Genomic DNA, 18,386 nt, shown 5'->3' on the forward strand with positions numbered 1-18,386 from the left:
CCTTCAATTTGTAACAGATCACTTCTTCTTACTAGTCTTGTGGATGATCTTCTTTGCATGCACCCAAACCATCTTAATCTACTTTCCTTCATTTTATCATCTATTGGGGCAACTCTTAGGATCAATCAAGTAAATTCATTTCTGATCCAATCCTTTCCAGTTCCACGTTCATCCATCTCAATATTCACATTTCTACCACCCACTTTTTTGAACATGTTTCTTGACTGCTTCTCTCTGCTCCATACAACATTGCTGACTTATATAACCAGTTCTAAATTTTCTCTTTTGGCCTAAGTGGTATTCTCTTAGGCCATCCTTTTTTTTATGGTCAACATCCTCAACCTCTCCATTGTTATGGAATATTGAACCAAGGTAATGAAGGAGACCACATTGAGACATCTCTTGGTCTCCAATCCTAGGTGTGCCTGATTTTCGCTCCTACTATTATCGAGCTTACATTGCACATATTATATTTTAGTTCTACTTTTTTTAAAACCTCTTGTTTATAAGGTATTTGTCCATAAATCTTATGTTGCATGACCACTGAAAAATAGGATGAAAAAGATTATGTAATTTCACCTTCAACTAAAACTCTATTTTTTTTATAGGAAACAAAAACTTTCATTGATTAGATTAGTTAAAGAAGTACAATTGTCACCACACAAAGAAGGATTGTGAACCCTCAAGGAAGATTCTTACAAAACAGCCCAGAACAAAGCCTCCCCATTTACTCCTTGTTTTGCTAAAACATTGGCCATTCCATTTGCTGATTTTCTAGTCTACCTGAACTGTACCCCAAGCTCCCTTGTTAATTAAACACATAATTTCCCTCAAATGTTGTCTGAAAGACCAAGTACCGAATGACGAGGATCGGTCCAAGCATAATAAGACCTATTCTCGTAAGAAGAATACCAACAAACAGCTTCTGATTTGGCATGGGGAAGATTCTTGGGACTTGGACTGATCTGACCAGTCCCATGTGGGCTTGGGTTATAGCATCTTGTTCCTCCAGCTTAGTAGTGTTTCTCCTTCAATTTTCAGTTTATTGGCATTAGTAGGTAGAAAGTTAATATGTTTCTTGATGCAGAAGACAAGGAGTGGCTTTTTTGTAATTATGGTGAAAAGTATTCTGGGCCACACAAGTCACTCTATAAATAGATGTACTCTCTTCCTTTTGAAGCTAATGAAGATTTCTTTAGAGCCCTCTTGCTCTCTCTCTTCTAGGACCCCTTGGAGTGATTCCTTGGGATTTCTCTTTTTTCTCTATCTCTACCACTCCTCCTCTCTCTCTCTCTCACTCTCTCTCTCTACCTCTCTTTCTGTCTTGTGGTAGTTTGTTCCAGCCCTACTGCATGCCCAAGCTTCTTGTTTGCAGACATCCGATTACCAACTTGGAGTCTCCTTCGACTTCTAACAGTTGCAGTCGCCGAAGTCATTCTCCACATCACCCTACCCCTCTTCTTTGGTTGTCAGAAGAAACTTAAGTCAAAAAGTTTCATGACAAATCGTCACACTCAAGAGAGGATTCAACATGCAAGCAAAGAGAGGAGAGCCCAAATGTAAGAAGCAAAAGGACAAGAGATTTATAGACATGGGGAAAGGCACCAAGTTGGCTCATTCCTTCAATGTTTTAAAAAAGACCCAGAACCGAAACCGGAACCGTTCTGGCCACCGATTTCTGGGTCAACAATTTGACCATCCGGGCCAATGGGTTGAATGGGTCAAAATGGTCAAAAATTTTAAAAAATAATTAAAATAAAAATGGTCAAAACATTTAAACAAGATGAATGGGTCAATGGTTCGATAGCCCGATTGAACGGCTGTTGACCAATTCAACAGTTTTTGCCAGGGTCCAAGGACCATGTTTGGGGTAAAACGGAACTGGTTGCCTAGACGGTTCCCAAGCTGAACGATCCGACCATCCAACGGTTTGAAAACTTTGCTTTTCTTTGAACCACATCTAGGGCTGAACATTCTTGGCCCAGCCCAACCCACAAATTTAAGGACCTGGGCCCAGGTTTTTGTGTGCATGCCCGGTCCGACTCAAGCCCGCATTAAGCACAAAAATTTTTGGGTCGGGCTAGGGCCCGACACTTCAAGCTTAGCCTGTAATATAATACAATATAATATATATTTTTAAAAATATATTATAACATTATATTATATATGTTATATATATATATACAAGTATATTTTATTTTATACAAAATGTTTATTATTTTATATGTCTATAAGATATAAAAAACTTAAGTTCTAACATAGTAACATATAAATAAATATTAATTAGTTGACACGTGTTAGTGCATGTGTGGACACTTAAGCCAACTCAAAGGTAACACATAATTTGGTGGTGTTCCAAGTCCCACATTGATCAAGAATGGGAATGGAGGCTTTGCCTTCATCTATAAAAGGATAGCTAAGCCAAGCCAAACCAACTCTAAGAATTAAATGAGGCCCATGCCTTCTTTGTGCATAGGCCCAAATCTTAGTCAAGCCCAATTTACCTTGGGCTTTGTGCCATATTTTTTGCATATATTACATTTTATTTCATTTAATTTAAAATTAAATATTTATTATTAGATATCAAGCCCGGAAAGCCCATAAGCCCAGCCTAGGCCCGTGTAGGGCCAGGCTTGGGCTTGTAAGCAAGGCCTGGAGTGCAGGCCTGCCTGAGCCTAGGTTAAAGCACTTATCATTAGTGTTAGACCCAACCTAAGCTTGGCCCGACCCATGATCACCCCTAAGCATATCCATAGTATTGATTTTCTAGGGAACCACTTCCCAACAGAAAGCCCTAATCTTTGGTGGTACAGGAGTATACCACACTTCTTTTACAAAGAAGAACAAGAGAAGAAGCATAAGGATTCTGACAAAATTCTACCGCCTGAGAAAGATTGTTGTAAAAAGAGAAAACAATTAATCAACAAAACCCATTTATGAATCCCTCAACCCTCTCCTCGAGCCCAAGTCCCAAGAACCCTCAAAAGCACAAAAAAAAGGAAATAACCTTGAATGACCTAGTTCCATAGATACCATAACCATATTTCCTCGATAATTATTCATAATTTTCATAAGAAAAGTATAAAGTTCATGTTAAAGTATAGAAAATCAACATATTCATGAGAAGAAAAACAAGAAAGAAAAGAAATTCCTAAAAATATAGGGGCTGAACCCTTATTTTTGTTAAAGGAAAAGAGGAAAAGAAATTTTTTAAGTTCATCGTCACTTATTGGTTTAGGTTTTGAGGTCTTTGAGGATTCAACACAGCATTAGCAATGTTTGTTTTGATTAAACCCTAACAAATAAGAAAATAATAAAGATAAATTAGTATATAAACACACAAAATGAATATTTTAGTTTAGTAATGTCTATTTTATAATTATAATCTCAAAAAATAAAGAATAAAAAAGTATTTTAAAATAGAAAGTACAAAACTGCTTGGCGATTAGGTGAGGCGAGCCTCGAAGGGCGCCTAGGCATCGCCTTGACAACTATGGTCCCCAATCCAAAAATCCTCCAAGAAAATTATTACCAAGGGAGGCATCTTACCTAATAAAAAAACGAAAGGCAAGTAGGTACTTACTACCACCTTGTGCCACACTGCCACAAATTATCCTATTCCAAGGCAAGTAGGTACTTACTTGCATATATTACATTTTATTTCATTTCTCTCATCTTCCCAATGAGAGAAATGAGAAGCCCTACGGTCAAAACCAAACATCCCATCCATTAGCTACCAATCCATAGATACTTACTACCACCTTGTGCCACACTGCCACAAATTATCCTATTCCAAGGGAACCTCCATAACCACATTCCTAGCAAGGCCACATTTCTTATTACCAATGCCTAACCCCCCTTGGTCCCTCTTCCTAGACACCACTTCCCACTTCACCCTATGGTCCTTTCTTTATTCGCAATCTTGACAAGTAATTAAGGTGACCTAGGTTCAAATCTTGGATACAACCTCTCTGTATGTGCAAGGGTAAGGCTGCAAATATGTCCCTCCCAAATCCTGCATTGGAAGAAACCTTATACATTGGGCTGCCCTACCCCCTAGTGAGATGTAGTTCCTCTTCCACCCTGCTAGCCTCTTTATAAATCTCTCCAAAACTAGGTACCAGAAGCATATTGATTTAGGTTTTCCTCCCAAAGGTTGGGGAAGCGGCTATGGAGACTGTCATTTAAACAGGATAGACTATGGTATAGAGTGATTGTTACATGGACTGGCAGAACAATAGCTATGTACTCGGACCCAATAGGAACAGAGATTATCTGAGAGAGAAGGTCATGGCTTTGCTTCAAGGGGTAAAATTCACCAAACAGTTGGGCTACACCAGATCGAAATAGAAGGGGATACTAAAGTGGTAATTGGATGGATCCAATCAGGATGTTTGGGAGCCTCGACACATAAACAGTTGATAAGGGAAATATACAGTTTAACAAGGGAGGTGGATGCTTGCTTTAAGTGGACAAGAAGATTAGCTAATGGGCTAGCAGATACTTTAGCTAATGGGATATGTTTTGGGCAGCTTTGTAATTCAACTTGTATTGGTTCAACACCCTATACTAGGGGTTGATGTTTCTATTTTAAAATCTCACTAATGAAGTTAGTGAGTTTCCAATCAAAAAAATTCCACCCAAAGGTAAACCTAAACAAAGCAAACTCTAAAAGTTCTCTAAAAAAGACGCTTAAATTATTATGACCCATCAAGATCATTTACCCTATTACTAAGAAACCAACAAAAACTGTGACGTTGCTATTGACATAGTATCTTTCCTTTTTCTAACCTGCATCATTATCCAATGCATCCTGAACTGCTTCCAAAAAACCAATCCTCATAATTAGGTTGAGATCTTGTAGTAAAAGGTACTTCCCCACACACACTACACTACATAAAAGTAAAGAAATTTATAGAAAGAAAGGATTTTTTTTATAAGTAATTTATAAAGAAAGGATTTTTTTTTTTGATAAGTAATTTATAGAAAGAAAGGATTAACAGAACATAAAGAACGTTAATATTAAGTTTATCAGGACATGACATAACACCAGAAATAGAACAAGAGAGAAAACTGGGACCAAGATGCTTCAAAAGAGAGATCATACTACGTTACTTGGATTTTGTATTTCCAGAAGAAAGATTCTGCACTTGATGCAGCGAACAGAGGTCAATTCAAAGTCTTTGAGCATGTAAAAGCCAAGGTGGCAAATCCAAAAGGGCCATGTACTTTGCCATCCTGTGCTCCACCATTTGCCTAGCTAGCTTCAATCAATAATGTCCTTCCATTTGCCAAAAGTAAGCATTTTTCTCCTTTTCCACCTAAAAAAAGTATAAATGATGCCTCTTTTTGTGCATGCAAGAAATATGCCCATTTTTGCAATTCTGTAAATGGTCGTTCACCTGAAATGCTGAAACTGTTTGGGAGGGCGAGGTTGCAAAGCATGACATTTTTAGGCCCCCAAATTGAGCAGCCACAGACAAAGTCAATGCAGCCATTTTCTGCAAATTGAAGCAGAAAACTTATCCTTGTGAAAGATCTACTATGGAAAAAGAGCACACTATAATAGGGTTCTTCAGGGGAATAGTAATAGAGGACACATCTAGATTTCTATGGAGTATGGACAGTGTGACAAAATTGTATCATGTTTCATGTATCCCTTTTTTTATTTTCTTCACATGTTTTTTCTTTATTTTTAAACCCTCCACTGCAAAGCACCTAACTTCCCAGTTGCATAGCAGCTAATAGCCAATTATACAATTCTATTGAATAACTCTATCCACCTTATGATACCTCGGTGAGTTTTCACGCTTTTGTGTTTGATTATTTGCAATATCTTTAGAATTTCCAAGTGTGTCTTCCGCAACCTGTAAGGTATTTGCAATAAGTCAGAAACAAAGATTGCATTTGCATATCAAATATGTCAAGAAAAACATATAAACACCAAACTGAGCTAGATAGATAATTCCATGTCCAAAAAAAAAAAAGATAAGGTTCTGCATATTAAAAGGAGATAAAGAACTAAAGATAATTGTCAAGTAACATTGCAGCCCCCAAGGTCAAATAAGGTTCCAAGACAACATCACAAGCTATATAGTTCTCACTTAACAGCAAAACTAAGAACAGAACGCATAAGCTTTTTGTAAAGAAGATGGGCCGAATGGCCCATAGACTGTTATTCTATGTTATATTTATGTTCTTCTCTGTAATGGGCCTTATTCTGGGCCCATACTCTTCTATGCTGTGTTTTTGTAATTTCTTGCCCAACCAAGGGCCTCTCTTGTAATTATTCAAGAATTAACTTAATAAAATTATATTAGAGTGTTAGAGGGAGAGTTAGTTCGAAAACTCTCATCCTCTAACACTCATTGTCGCCAGCTCTCTCTCTCTCTTATCTTCTCCAATCTTCTCATTTGTTTGGTTTTCTGATTTTCATCTATCTTACACAATCCCATACTTCAAAGGCTGTTTTCAACTTGGTATCAGAGCGGGCCTGAGCTTGGTGTGGCTCTCATGTGGGTATAGTCCAGCCAACTGCATGAGGGTGATCTAGGGCTGGAAGTTTAGACTCATTCGCCTGATTCTTGGAGGTCATTGGAGGGTGCCCAAGGCACTATTCGCTTGGAGAATAGTTCAGTGACCAGGAAGAATCAGAGAGAAGGACTGTTCGGCCTGATTTGAAGCTCAAATCAGAGATTTATACAACTGTAAGTTGCTTCAGTTATTACTGGGTTGTTTTTCTGATTTGGGGGGACTGTTAAAGTGCTCGAAACCCCTCTAAATCTGCTCTGCTGTTCGGCTGTTGGTGGCCTGATTTAACTCAGAGATTTCTGGGTTAGTTTCTCATCTTGTTGGACTGCTAAGTGGCTGAAACTTGTTTGGACTCCGTGGTACGAGTTTGTACTTCAGTTCAGTTGCTTCTTGGACCTATACGGACTGCTCTTGAAGTGGTTCTTACTAGTTAACAGTGGGGTGTTCACTACTGCATACATAGTGTTTGTAAAAAGGCCTCTTAAGTACTGTGGTCTGTGTTTTTTTGCTCTCTTGAGGGCACTTGTTGTTGGGAACCTAGAATCTCTAACTAGAAAGGGACTCCAATCGGGTACATAGTGTTTGGAGGTCTGCTGGTTGTCTCTTGAAGGATGAATCAAGCCTTCTTCTTGAAAGAGCTGCCACCGAACTTGATTCTCACGGTTGTCAGGTCTGAACTGGCCTTGTGGGTGGCTGTGTTTGTTGCTGATTTAACTCAATCTTAGTTCATCAACAATCAGTACACTAGTGGAAGCTTACCAAAACCTTAATTGACGCCTTTACATGATGGACTTCTTAGATGTTGAGAGTAAGAGTGTTGCTGAATATGAACATGCTTTGGAAATCCCAGTTGATTCTTTGTTGATTGTAACAACAGTTAAACTAGATGGAACCAACTACTTGGCATGGTCACAATCTATGAAAATTAATATTTGTAGTAGAGGAAAGTGGGGGTTTATCTCCGGGAGCAAGAAGGCTCCCCCAGTGGATGATCCCTCTTATGAGAAATGGATGCAAGAGAACTACACCGTTATTGGGTGGCTCATGAATTCAATGCAGCCACAGATTAGTCAACATTATCTCTAGATGAACTCAGCTAAAGAAATCTGGGACAGTGTTACAGAAACCTACTCCTAAAAACTAAATGTAGCCAAAGCCTATAAACTAAGGAGTGATGTGAAGAATTTAAGACAATGGGAGAAATCCCTTGCGGTATATTTCTCAACCTTGAAATCTCTGTGGCAAGAGATTGATCTAATAGAGGTTGTAACATGGGATACTTCCAATGATGCAGAAACTTACAGGAAATTGGTTGAAAGAAATAGGGTTTTTGAGTTCCTAACCGGACTAAACCCTGAATATGACATCACAAAACAAAATATTTTGTCCAAGGAAAGTGTCTCATTATGACAAGCATATGCTTTAGTCAGCAGTGAAGAGAACAGAAGACAAGTACAGGTTCAAGGGGTTGGCACTAATGATCACTTTGCAAGTATGGGGGTTAAACCCAAACGAGTTATAGGGGCTCCTGGTGGCACTGGAAAGAAGGAGGTTGTCTGTGAATATTGCAAGAAGCCGAAGCACACCAAGGACAAGTGCTGGAAATTACATTCCGGTCTTGTTCCTGCTCAATTCCAGAAGAGAAATGATAGTAGAAAGACAGGGAGTGCAAATGCAGCCACGGGTACAGATGCTGAAGTTGAGTCTTCTTGTGCACAGTTGGCGGCCATGAAAGTTGAGTATGAAAAGTTTGGAAAGATGATCAGTCATCTCGAAGGTATAACTTCATCATCCAACCCTTCAGGAAGTTCAACCACCTCTGCATTTGCTCACTCAGGTATAAGAGCTTCTGCTAACCATGCAACCACCTCAGGTAATCCTAAGACCCCTTGGATCATAGACTCAGGTGCTTCTGATCACATGACCAACATTTCCACTTTGTTTGTTTCATATGATTTACTTCCTGGTCGTGACAAAATCACCTTAGCCGATGGCTCTCTTGCCTCTATTTCTGGCAAGGGAACTGTCAAGGCCACAGACTCCTTACTCCTATCTTCCACTATTCATGTACCTAGATTAAATACCAATTTGTTATCTGTAAGTAGCTTAACCAAGTCATTAAATTGTTGTGTAACCTTCTTTCCTTCCCATTGTGTTTTTCAGGATCTGGAGTCTCGGAAGGTGATTGGGAGTGGCCATGAAGTGAATGGAATATACTTGCTCGACACTCCTGGACAATGCCTTGATCATCCTAAGAATGCTGCTTTTGGTTCTACCTCTTCCGAGTCTATCAGTCAAATTATGTTGAATCATTGTCATTTGGGTCATTTACCTTTTTCTGCTTTAAGTCATCTATTCCCTAAATTGTTTAAGGGAATCAGTGTGTCCAGCCTTAATTGTGAATCGTGTCAGTTATCAAAGCATTATAGAAACAATTACCCTTTGAGCAATAAAAGATCTTCTTTTCCTTTTAATAATGTGCACTCTGATGTGTGGGGGCCTTACCACTTATCTTCTATGGGGGGCTATAGATACTTCATCCTGTTTATTGATGATTTTTCTCGATTCACTTAGATATTCCTAATGAAATCTCGTGATGAACTTCCAAGACTTGTGAGGCAATTTCATGAATTTGTTTTGACTCGGTTTGATACCAGGATTAAGATTTTTAGATCTGACAATGCAAAAGAGTATTTTGAGAAGAGTTTAATCCTTGTATCTCTCTGACATGGGGGTTATTCATCAAAGGTCCTGTGTTAGAACCCCTGAACAAAATGGAGTTGTTGAAAGGAAAAATAGGCATATTGTTGAAGTTGCAAGGAGCCTTTTGTTTGCCTCACATGTTCCCACAAGATTTTGGGGTGATGTTGTTTTCACTGCTACCTATCTCATAAACCGTATGCCATCCAGGGTTTTGGGGTTTAAATCCCCCTTCAGTCTTCTTCATCCAGACAAGGATCTCTTCCCTATTCCTCTTCGTGTGTTTGGCTGCACCTGTTATGTACACATTCCAAGTGCCCAGAGACATAAGTTTGAACCAAAAGCCCACAAATGTATCTTCCTTGGTTATTCCCCCACACAGAAGGGTTACTGTTGTTTTGATCCAAAGACTGGCACTCGATATGCCTCAATGGATGTTACCTTTGATGAACTTTCTCCTTTTTATGGTTCCTCTCAGGAAGGACATTGTCCACAGGGGGAGAGTTTGTCACAAGTGTTTGCTCCTCCTCTCCCTGTCCAAGTTGAGTCTCTTGATGAGCCTGTGTCCTCACCAAATGAATCAAGGGAGGATCAATCACTGCATTCTCCTTGTCCTAGTGCTCCTATCTCTTTACCTCCTCGTCTTACCCTCAATCCCAAGGTGTATCAAAGGCAAAGATTCAGGAATGAGCAGGTTGTTTCCCTTACAACAAGTGAGCCTCATGCACTATCAATCACAGATGAGACAACAGGTGTTGTTTCAACCTCTTTGGAACCATCTTTCCCTGATCTTGATGTTCCCATTGTTGTTAGGAAAGGAAAACAAAAGTGCACTGCACATTGCATTTCCAAACACCTTTCTTATGGTCTGCTTTCTCCTTCATACTTTGCCTATCTCTCTTCAGTTGTTTCTAATCCAATTCCTAGGTCTGTGTCAGAAGCTCTAGAGATTCCAGAATGGAGAGATGCCATGAAATCTGAAATGGATGCCCTACACAAGAATGATACTTGGGAAGTGGTGGATTTGCCTGAAGGGAAGGATCCGATTGGTTGCAAGTGGGTCTTTACCATTAAATACCGGGCTGATGGGACTATTGAGAGGTACAAGGCCAGACTGGTTGCAAAAGGCTACACACAGACGTATGGGATTGATTATTTGAGACCTTTGAACATGTTGCTAAAACGACATCTGTGAGGGCTCTCTTATCTCTAACAGCTCAATTTGACTGGCCCCTTTATCAGTTGGATGTAAAGAATGTGTTTCTAAATGGTGACTTACATGAGGAGGTTTATATGTCTCTTCCTCTAGGAATGTATGGAAGTGATATGCAAGGAAAGGTATGCAAACTGAAGAAATCCCTTTATGGCCTCAAACAGTCCCCTAGAGCATGGTTTGAGAGATTTAGAGCAGCACTTGTTAAATTCGGCTATACTCAGACACAGTCTGATCATACTCTTTTTGTGAAGAGAAGTGGATCTCTGCAGTATATCTTATTGTGTATGTTGATGACATTATTGTGACTGGTAATGATGCCTCAAGAATTCGTGCTCTTAAGTCTTTCCTTCGTACAAAATTTGAGATTAAGGACCTGGGGGAGTTGAGATACTTCCTTGGCATAGAAGTTACTAGATCCAAGGATGGGGTTCTTATCTCCCAAAGGAAGTATGTCCTTGACTTGCTCTCTGAAACAGGGAAGATGGGTGCTAGACCAGCTGCAACTCCTATTGATATGAGTCACAAACTTTCTGCTTCAGATGGAACATTGTTGGAAGACAAAGGGGTTTTTCAGAGACTTCTTGGGAAACTCCTGTACCTGTGCATGACTCGGCCAGATATTGCATATGCTGTTACTTGTATTAGCCAATTCATGCATGCTCCCCGAGATACTCATATGGCAGCTGCAGAACGGATTTTGTGTTATTTGAAAGGCTCTCCAGGAAAAAGAATTCTGTTTACCAAGTATGGCCATTTGAAACTTGAAGCCTATACTGATGCTGACTGGGCTAGAAATATTGATGACAGAAGATCTACTTCAGGGTATTGCAGTCTGGTGGCTGGTAATGTTGTCACCTGGAGGAGCAAGAAACAATTCTGTTTACCAAGCATGGCCATTTGAAACTTGAAGCCTATATTGATGCTGACTGGGCTAGAAATATTGATGACAGAAGATCTACTTCAGGGTATTGCAGTCTGGTGGCTGGTAATGTTGTCACCTGGAGGAGCAAGAAACAATTCTGTTTACCAAGCATGGCCATTTGAAACTTGAAGCCTATACTGATGCTGACTGGGCTAGAAATATTGATGACAGAAGATCTACTTCAGGGTATTGCAGTTTGGTGGCTGGTAATGTTGTCACCTGGAGGAGCAAGAAACAATCAGTTGTGGCCCGATCCTCAGTAGAAGCAGAATATAAGGCCATGGCACATGGAGTCTCTGAACTGTTGTGGCTAAGGTCATTGATGGAAGAACTTGGGATTGATCATGACAAGCCAATGATGTTGTACTGTGATAATCAGGCCGCCATCAACGTTGCCCACAACCCAGTACAACATGATAGAACTAAGCATATTGAGATTGATAGACACTATTCGAGAAAGAGTCTCTTCAGGTGAAGTGTGTCTTCCATTCATCACTTCTGAAGGACAATTGGCAGATTTTCTCACCAAGGGCATTCCCAAGGCAAGGCTTTTACATGACACTGGCAAACTGGGCATGATTAACATCTATGCTCAGCTTGAGGGGGAGTGTAGAGAAGATGGGTCGAATGCCCCATAGGCTGTTATTCTATGTTATATTTATGTTCTTCTCTGTAATGGGCCTTATTCTGGGCCCATACTCTTCTATGTTGTGTTTTTGTAATTTCTTGCCCAACCAAGGGCTTCTCTTGTAATTATTCAAGAATTAACTTAATAAAATTATATTAGAGTGTTAGAGGGAGAGTTAGATCGAAAACTCTCATCCTCTAACACTCCTTGTCGCCAGCTCTCTCTCTCTTATCTTCTCCAATCTTCTCATTTGTTTGGTTTTCTGATTTTCATCTAATCTTACACAGTCCCATACTTCAAAGGTTATTTTCAACTCTTTTCCGGCCAATTAGTGATTGTTCATGGGAAAGCATAGCTAGCATATTTCCAAACTAGGTCGTCCTACAACGTACTCAATGCTCAAAACCTAATGATAACATAGACTACCTAAAAAGAGGTAACGACAACTTTTTTTGGGTGTGTATGTGTGTGGTGGGGGAGGGGGTATTACATTATACACATTACAAAGGAACTTAGGAATGGGGACAAAAAAGGTGCACATGAGGTCCATTGATCTTAAAAGTGACTGATTATATTCGGTGATTTAAGGCGCGCCTAGGCACACAGGCGAGGCGCATTTTAGGTTAGGCGCCTCGCCCAGGTCCTACGCGTAGCCCTTTCAAAAGGCTCACACTCGATGCGCCTAGGGGTGTGCCTGATGCGCCTTGCGCCTCAGCCAAGCGTGCACCTTTACAAAATTTGATGTTTTTTTTTTTTTGCTTTTTTAACATATCGGCTAGGTCATGGGCTCCGCCCCCCACTCGCTCACCGGAGCTCCGAGAACTCCCTATTTGGTAATTTTTTGTGTGAGAACTAAGAATTTAAGACCCAAACATGGACGGATCGTAGAATCAACAATGTAATATGTTTTACATCACATTAGCTACATGAAATAATGCAATTGAGGAAAAAAAGATTGTCGGTTTTACATGCTTGAAAATGTTTTATATGTCTGATTTTATTTTTAAATTCTCGTTTGAATATGCTTTACACGTTACGTTTATGTATTTTGATTTTAGATAATAGGTTTTTAAAACATTTATTTTAAAATTTAAGTTTATATGTTTTTAAAAACATTATGTTTAATATTTTTTTGGCATTTTTTTCATTTTTTAGACATTTTTATTATTTTTGCTCCTTGCTCCGAAAGGTGCGCGCCTCACCTTGCGCCTTGTGCCTTGGGAGCAAATTGACCCTTGTGCCTTTTTTGCGCATTGCGCTTTTAAAAAACTGATTATATTAAAAACTAGCGGGGACCCATCTGAGGCACGGGCTTTGTTGAGTGAAAGTGAAATAATGGAAATAAATAATAGTAAACACATTTTTTCTATTTTCCATTGTAACACTATGAACTAATTACATTTATTTCTTAAAGATTATTGATAATTAGTACATATTTTCAGAAAATAATTTTAATGGTTATATTTTTTAATTATTGGTAATTTATCATATTTATTAGAAACCATGCTAATCCATTTTTTGAGTTTATTGGAAAATTTTTGGTAATTATGACAAAATTATTGGTACTTTATTTTTGGTTATTTTAGTGGCTAATTTCTGTTCATTAAATGTAATTTTCTGCTACTAATGGCTTAAAATATATTTAAATAAATAATATAAAATAATTACTTTTAGTTACAATTTCAAATAATATTTAAAATACAATTTAAATTATAACTTACATTAATTAACAATTTTAGAAAACTGTTAATAACTAATTAATAAAAATATTAATAATTTTTTCATAAATTTAGTCTTTTAATAAACGCTGTTAATTAATAAATACTGCAATTAATACTACACAATTATTGAAAATACTGTAAAATAAGGTTAATTATGAATACTGTAATTATTAAAAATACTGTTAATAGAAAATACACTATTTTAATAAATAATTTTAATTAATTAAAATACTGTAATTATTAAAAATGTTGTAATTATTAAAAGTACTATATTAATTAATAAATTCTGTATTCGAATAAATATTTTAGTTAATTAATAATACTGTATTAATTAAAAGTACAGTTAATATTATTAATTAATAAAATACTGTAATTATTTAATTACTGTTAATTAATAAATACTGTAATTGTTAATACGTTTTTTAATAAAATATAACTTACATTATATTAATTAATAAATACATTGTTTAATACTGTTTTTGAATAAATACTGATAATTATTTAAAAATACTATAATTATTAAAAATACTGTTAATTAATATATAATTTTTAACGAATACAGTTAACACTGTTAATTAATAAAAATATGGTTAATTATTAAAAATATTGTAATTATTATTAATACTGTAAATTTTAAAATGCAGTAATTATTATAAGGGAAAATTCCACTTTAGTACCCTGAACTTTAGGGGTAGTGTCAAGTTAGTGCCCGAACTTTCAAACATGTCACTACAGTACCTAAACTTTTAAAAAGTGTCAAGTTGGTCCCTGCCGTTAACTGACCATCAGTCATATATTGAAAATGTCAAAACTACCCTTCTAAAGAATACACTGTTCATTGTCTTCTACCTTGAGAGAGAATAGTGTCTTGTTTTAAAATTCGAGGACAATGAACACTGCTTATTGTCAATTTGAAGTCTCTAGCCGGAGCAACATGCAAGTGATTTTGTTTTCATGTTGTCAGGGGACCAAGACCAATGTCACGTCCGCAAGAATTTTAAGTTAAAATAGAAATTAAAAATTGGCAAGCATACTTCAGGACTGCAGCAGCACAGTTTGATCTAAACTGACTCCTCAAGTTCCAGATTTAGAAGAGGATTCACAGAAATAAAGATGTTTTTTCAGTTTTCCTCTGATTCTCTGCTTCTCTCGAACACTTAAAGGGTTGAGAATGCTCCACCCAAACTTCCACCTTGGTCTGAGAGGTCTTCGGGGTTGGAGACCACCATTGGAGGTGGATCAGTTTTCCGAGAGGTGAGTCTGAGAGCTCTCTGTCTCTCTTCCATTACTTATAACAGAGAGATGTTTCTTTTCCTCACAACCCATATAACCATCAATCTCCTTTTTTTCCTCACTTCCAAGCTTTGTCCATCGCCATCACTTCAAGAAACCGATCATCACTTCCTTCAAGCCAGGGGACAACAACCTCGTTATCTGTTGCTTTCTTCCTTTTCTTCTCATGCAAACATGGCTTCCTACCTCTTCTCCCATTGCTTCAACTCTGTAATATTAAAAACAAATTCTCATTTATTTATTAAATCTAATCCTCTCAAAAATCTCAACTTCATGTTCTCTTTGTTTATTCTTGAATCCCCACTTCCCAACAAGATTTCTTGTGATTATACCCACAAAAATCTTCCTCTTCCCCAAATAGTTTCCATTAATTAAGCTTTCACCCAAAGAATCAATGCCCAGATTTCCAGTTTCTTTCCTCCCCAGAAACCAGTCTGCTTTCTCAACTCTGATCCAAGACCAAAAATGGAAAATAAGAACATTTATTAAAATTTACTCTGGAATTCCGAAAACAACAATGGCGCCGATGAAATTATTTACTCAAAAGGATTAGACCAAGATAGAATCCTAACCTGGTTCTCTGCAGCAATGGTACAGTTTGCGCAAGTGGGAAAACATAGTGCAGGTCGTGGTAGCAGAGGAGGTGGAGGATAGTAGTAAATGCTGCATGGTCATTGGTACTGATAGCCAGGAACTGGGTAAAATGGAACAACCGTTGCCTTTGTCTTCTCCGGTTCTGACTCCTTTCTAAGAGATTTTAGCTGAGTTTAGAATCTCAAACACCTCAACCGGTTCAGTCTCAAGGTAGAAGACAATAAACAGTGTCTTCTTTTCAAGAGTAGTTTTGACATTTTCAACAGCCCTCTCTCTCTCTCTCTCTCTCTCTCTCTCTCTCTCAAATGTCTTTCTTAAATGTAATAATAACATGCATTAAGGGGCCTTGGAAAACCCAAAGGTCTCTCTCTCTCTAAAAGTGTGCAGCTTTATTAATCTAATAGAGATAAGCAATGATTACTTTTTTATATTTTTAAAACGAAAGAAAATAGGAAAAATGCAAAAAAAAAAATTGAGAAAGTAGATAAATAGCTTCCCTCAAAAAGTAATTTTAATGGTTATATTTTTTTGTTATTTTCTTGGCTAATTTTTGTTCATTAAATGTAATTTTCCTCTATTTATAGCTTAATTATATTTAAATATAATTATTTTAATTAAAGTTTAAAATTTAATTATATTTCTTACAGTTTTAAATATAAATAAATAATTTTTAAAATAAAAATTAAATTATAACTTACATTAATTAACAATTTAAAAAACTGCTAATTAATGAATTAACAATATTTTTGAAAACAGTATTTAATAAACACTGTTAATCAATAAATATTGTAATTAAGAATACTGCATTTATTGAAAATACTGTAAAATATGGTTAATTAATAATACTTTAATTATTAAAAATACTGTTACTAAAAATACATTATTTTTAATAAATAATGCTAATTAATTAAAATACTGTAATTATTAAAAATGTTGTAATTATTAAAAGTTCTATATTAATTAAAAAACTGTTAATTAATAAATTAAAAATTTTACTAAATACTTTTAATTAATTAATAATACTATAATTTTAAAAATACTGTATTAATTAAAAGTACAGTTAATAATGTTAATTAATAAAACACTATAAATATTTAATTATTGTTAATTAATAAATACTGTAATAGTTAATACTGTTTTTTCAATAAATTATTACTTACATTATATTAATTAATAAATACATTATTTAATACTGTTTTTGAATAAATATAGATAATTATTTTAAAATACTAGAATTATTAAAAATATTGTTATTAATAAATACATTATTTTTAACAAATATGGTTAATACTTTTAATTAATAAAAATATTATAATTATTATTAATACTGTAATTTTACAATACAGTAACTATTATTACTACTCTCTCTCTCTCTCTCTCTCTCTCTCTCTTAAATGTCTCTGTTAAATGTGACAATAACATGCATTAAAATAAGAGGCCTTGGAAAACCCAAAATAAAATAAGAAAAATGCAAAAAATTGAGAAAATAGATAAATAGCTTCTCTGAAATGAGAGACATGCAGACATGGCCGCCGAAATTTATTATATAGATTCAAAAAGTACATGAGATGATGTGCAAGCAGCAGAGAGAAAGCCAACACTCGGAAGTTACATAGGGATTTCTATCACTATACAAAGTTTTACTGTGGGTACCCGATTTGGCCAAACAACCAGTCATAGGGTCTAGCTCTCTAGAGATCCAATTAAGTCTTACAAGCAAAGAATCCATAATATCTCTGGCCTCTGTCAGGTAGTAAGCTAGCCTCCAGGGCCTCCATCCTTCTCCACTAACCATTTTAAAGTATTTGCAGAATCACCTTCAATGGTTAGAGTAGACCAGCCCTTATCTCCTGTAAGTGCAGTTAGAATCTCTGCTCTTGTAGAATCAGCAACCCTAATTGGACCACTGAAAGCCCACCAGATGCTTCCATCCCTTTTCCTAAATACACCACCAATCCCCATGCTCCAGGATGACCTAGGGCACTTCGATCAGAATTTAAACTAATCTCCATCCCTCATCTTGCAGAAGGGCACTCAAGACCTACTTATAGATCCAAGAGATGAATAAAGAATCTCCACTAATATTCCTTTGTAAGTCGCTCAAAGAAATTTCTTTTAACTCCACAGAATTAACTGCCCACAAGTTACTTATAAAAGATATGCAAGAGAGCAATTCTTCAAAGGATGTAGATCTGTTTTCAAATATACAATTGTTTCTTCTTCTGACACACAACACAGCACTGCTTGGGCTATCGTACACCAGTAGATTTTCCCCCTACTACCAAGACCTTTACCATGCCATTGCCAAAGAAAATTGTCAATATGTTCAGGAACAACCCAGCTGTATCCAACAAGGTTGAGAAAGTGAAACCAAATCTTCCTTGCTTCTGGGCAGTTTCACCATCACTAAAACAAAGAGCGCAAGCATGAGGAGAGATGCACAAACTGCTTTTGTTATCAAGTCACAGGTGTTGATTTATTTTTCAAATAGGCCTCCCACACACACACATACACCCAAAAAACTCTAGGAGGAATAATAAGAGCCCCAGATCCTCCTATACAGAAAGCTTGTATTAATAACTCCCAGCACTAGGGCCCTGTCACCCTGTAAAAGATTTGGGAACTTTTTTTTTATCTATAGATTTAGTTGAGAATTTGCCAGAAAGGAAATGTAGACCTCTCTTATAAAATGTAGGAGGTCTGCAGTTTCAGCAATCTCTACATCTCATAAGGGTCTTCTAAAGTTTAGGTTCCGGTTGGTTTCAAGAGGTGAAGTTTGAA

The 18,386-nt window shown here is 36.8% G+C and overlaps 1 protein-coding gene across 16 annotated transcripts in view; it reads right to left on the minus strand.

The window, feature by feature from the left end:
* Positions 1-18,386, minus strand: part of CPL2 (carboxyl-terminal domain (ctd) phosphatase-like 2) — an 85,137-nt gene that overhangs the window by 3,370 nt on the left and 63,381 nt on the right. For 4 of the 16 annotated variants that reach the window (XR_016082398.1, XM_010258274.3, XM_088897723.1 and 1 more), the window contains one exon: positions 5,794-5,867. Coding sequence is in view for 6 of the 16 variants with exons in the window: in XM_010258274.3 (XP_010256576.1) it covers positions 5,794-5,867 (74 nt within the window). In the remaining 10 variants the exon portion in view is untranslated. Of the gene's footprint in view, positions 1-5,107; positions 5,322-5,402; positions 5,502-5,783; positions 5,868-17,116; positions 18,012-18,386 lie in introns of those variants that run through there. The other 12 variants (XR_002022643.2, XR_002022641.2, XR_016082393.1 and 9 more) reach the window with 8 other exon arrangements.

Source organism: Nelumbo nucifera, chromosome 2 (assembly GCF_055504915.1).
Source record: "Nelumbo nucifera cultivar China Antique chromosome 2, China Antique-T2T, whole genome shotgun sequence".
In the NCBI taxonomy this organism is placed as follows: domain Eukaryota; kingdom Viridiplantae; phylum Streptophyta; class Magnoliopsida; order Proteales; family Nelumbonaceae; genus Nelumbo; species Nelumbo nucifera.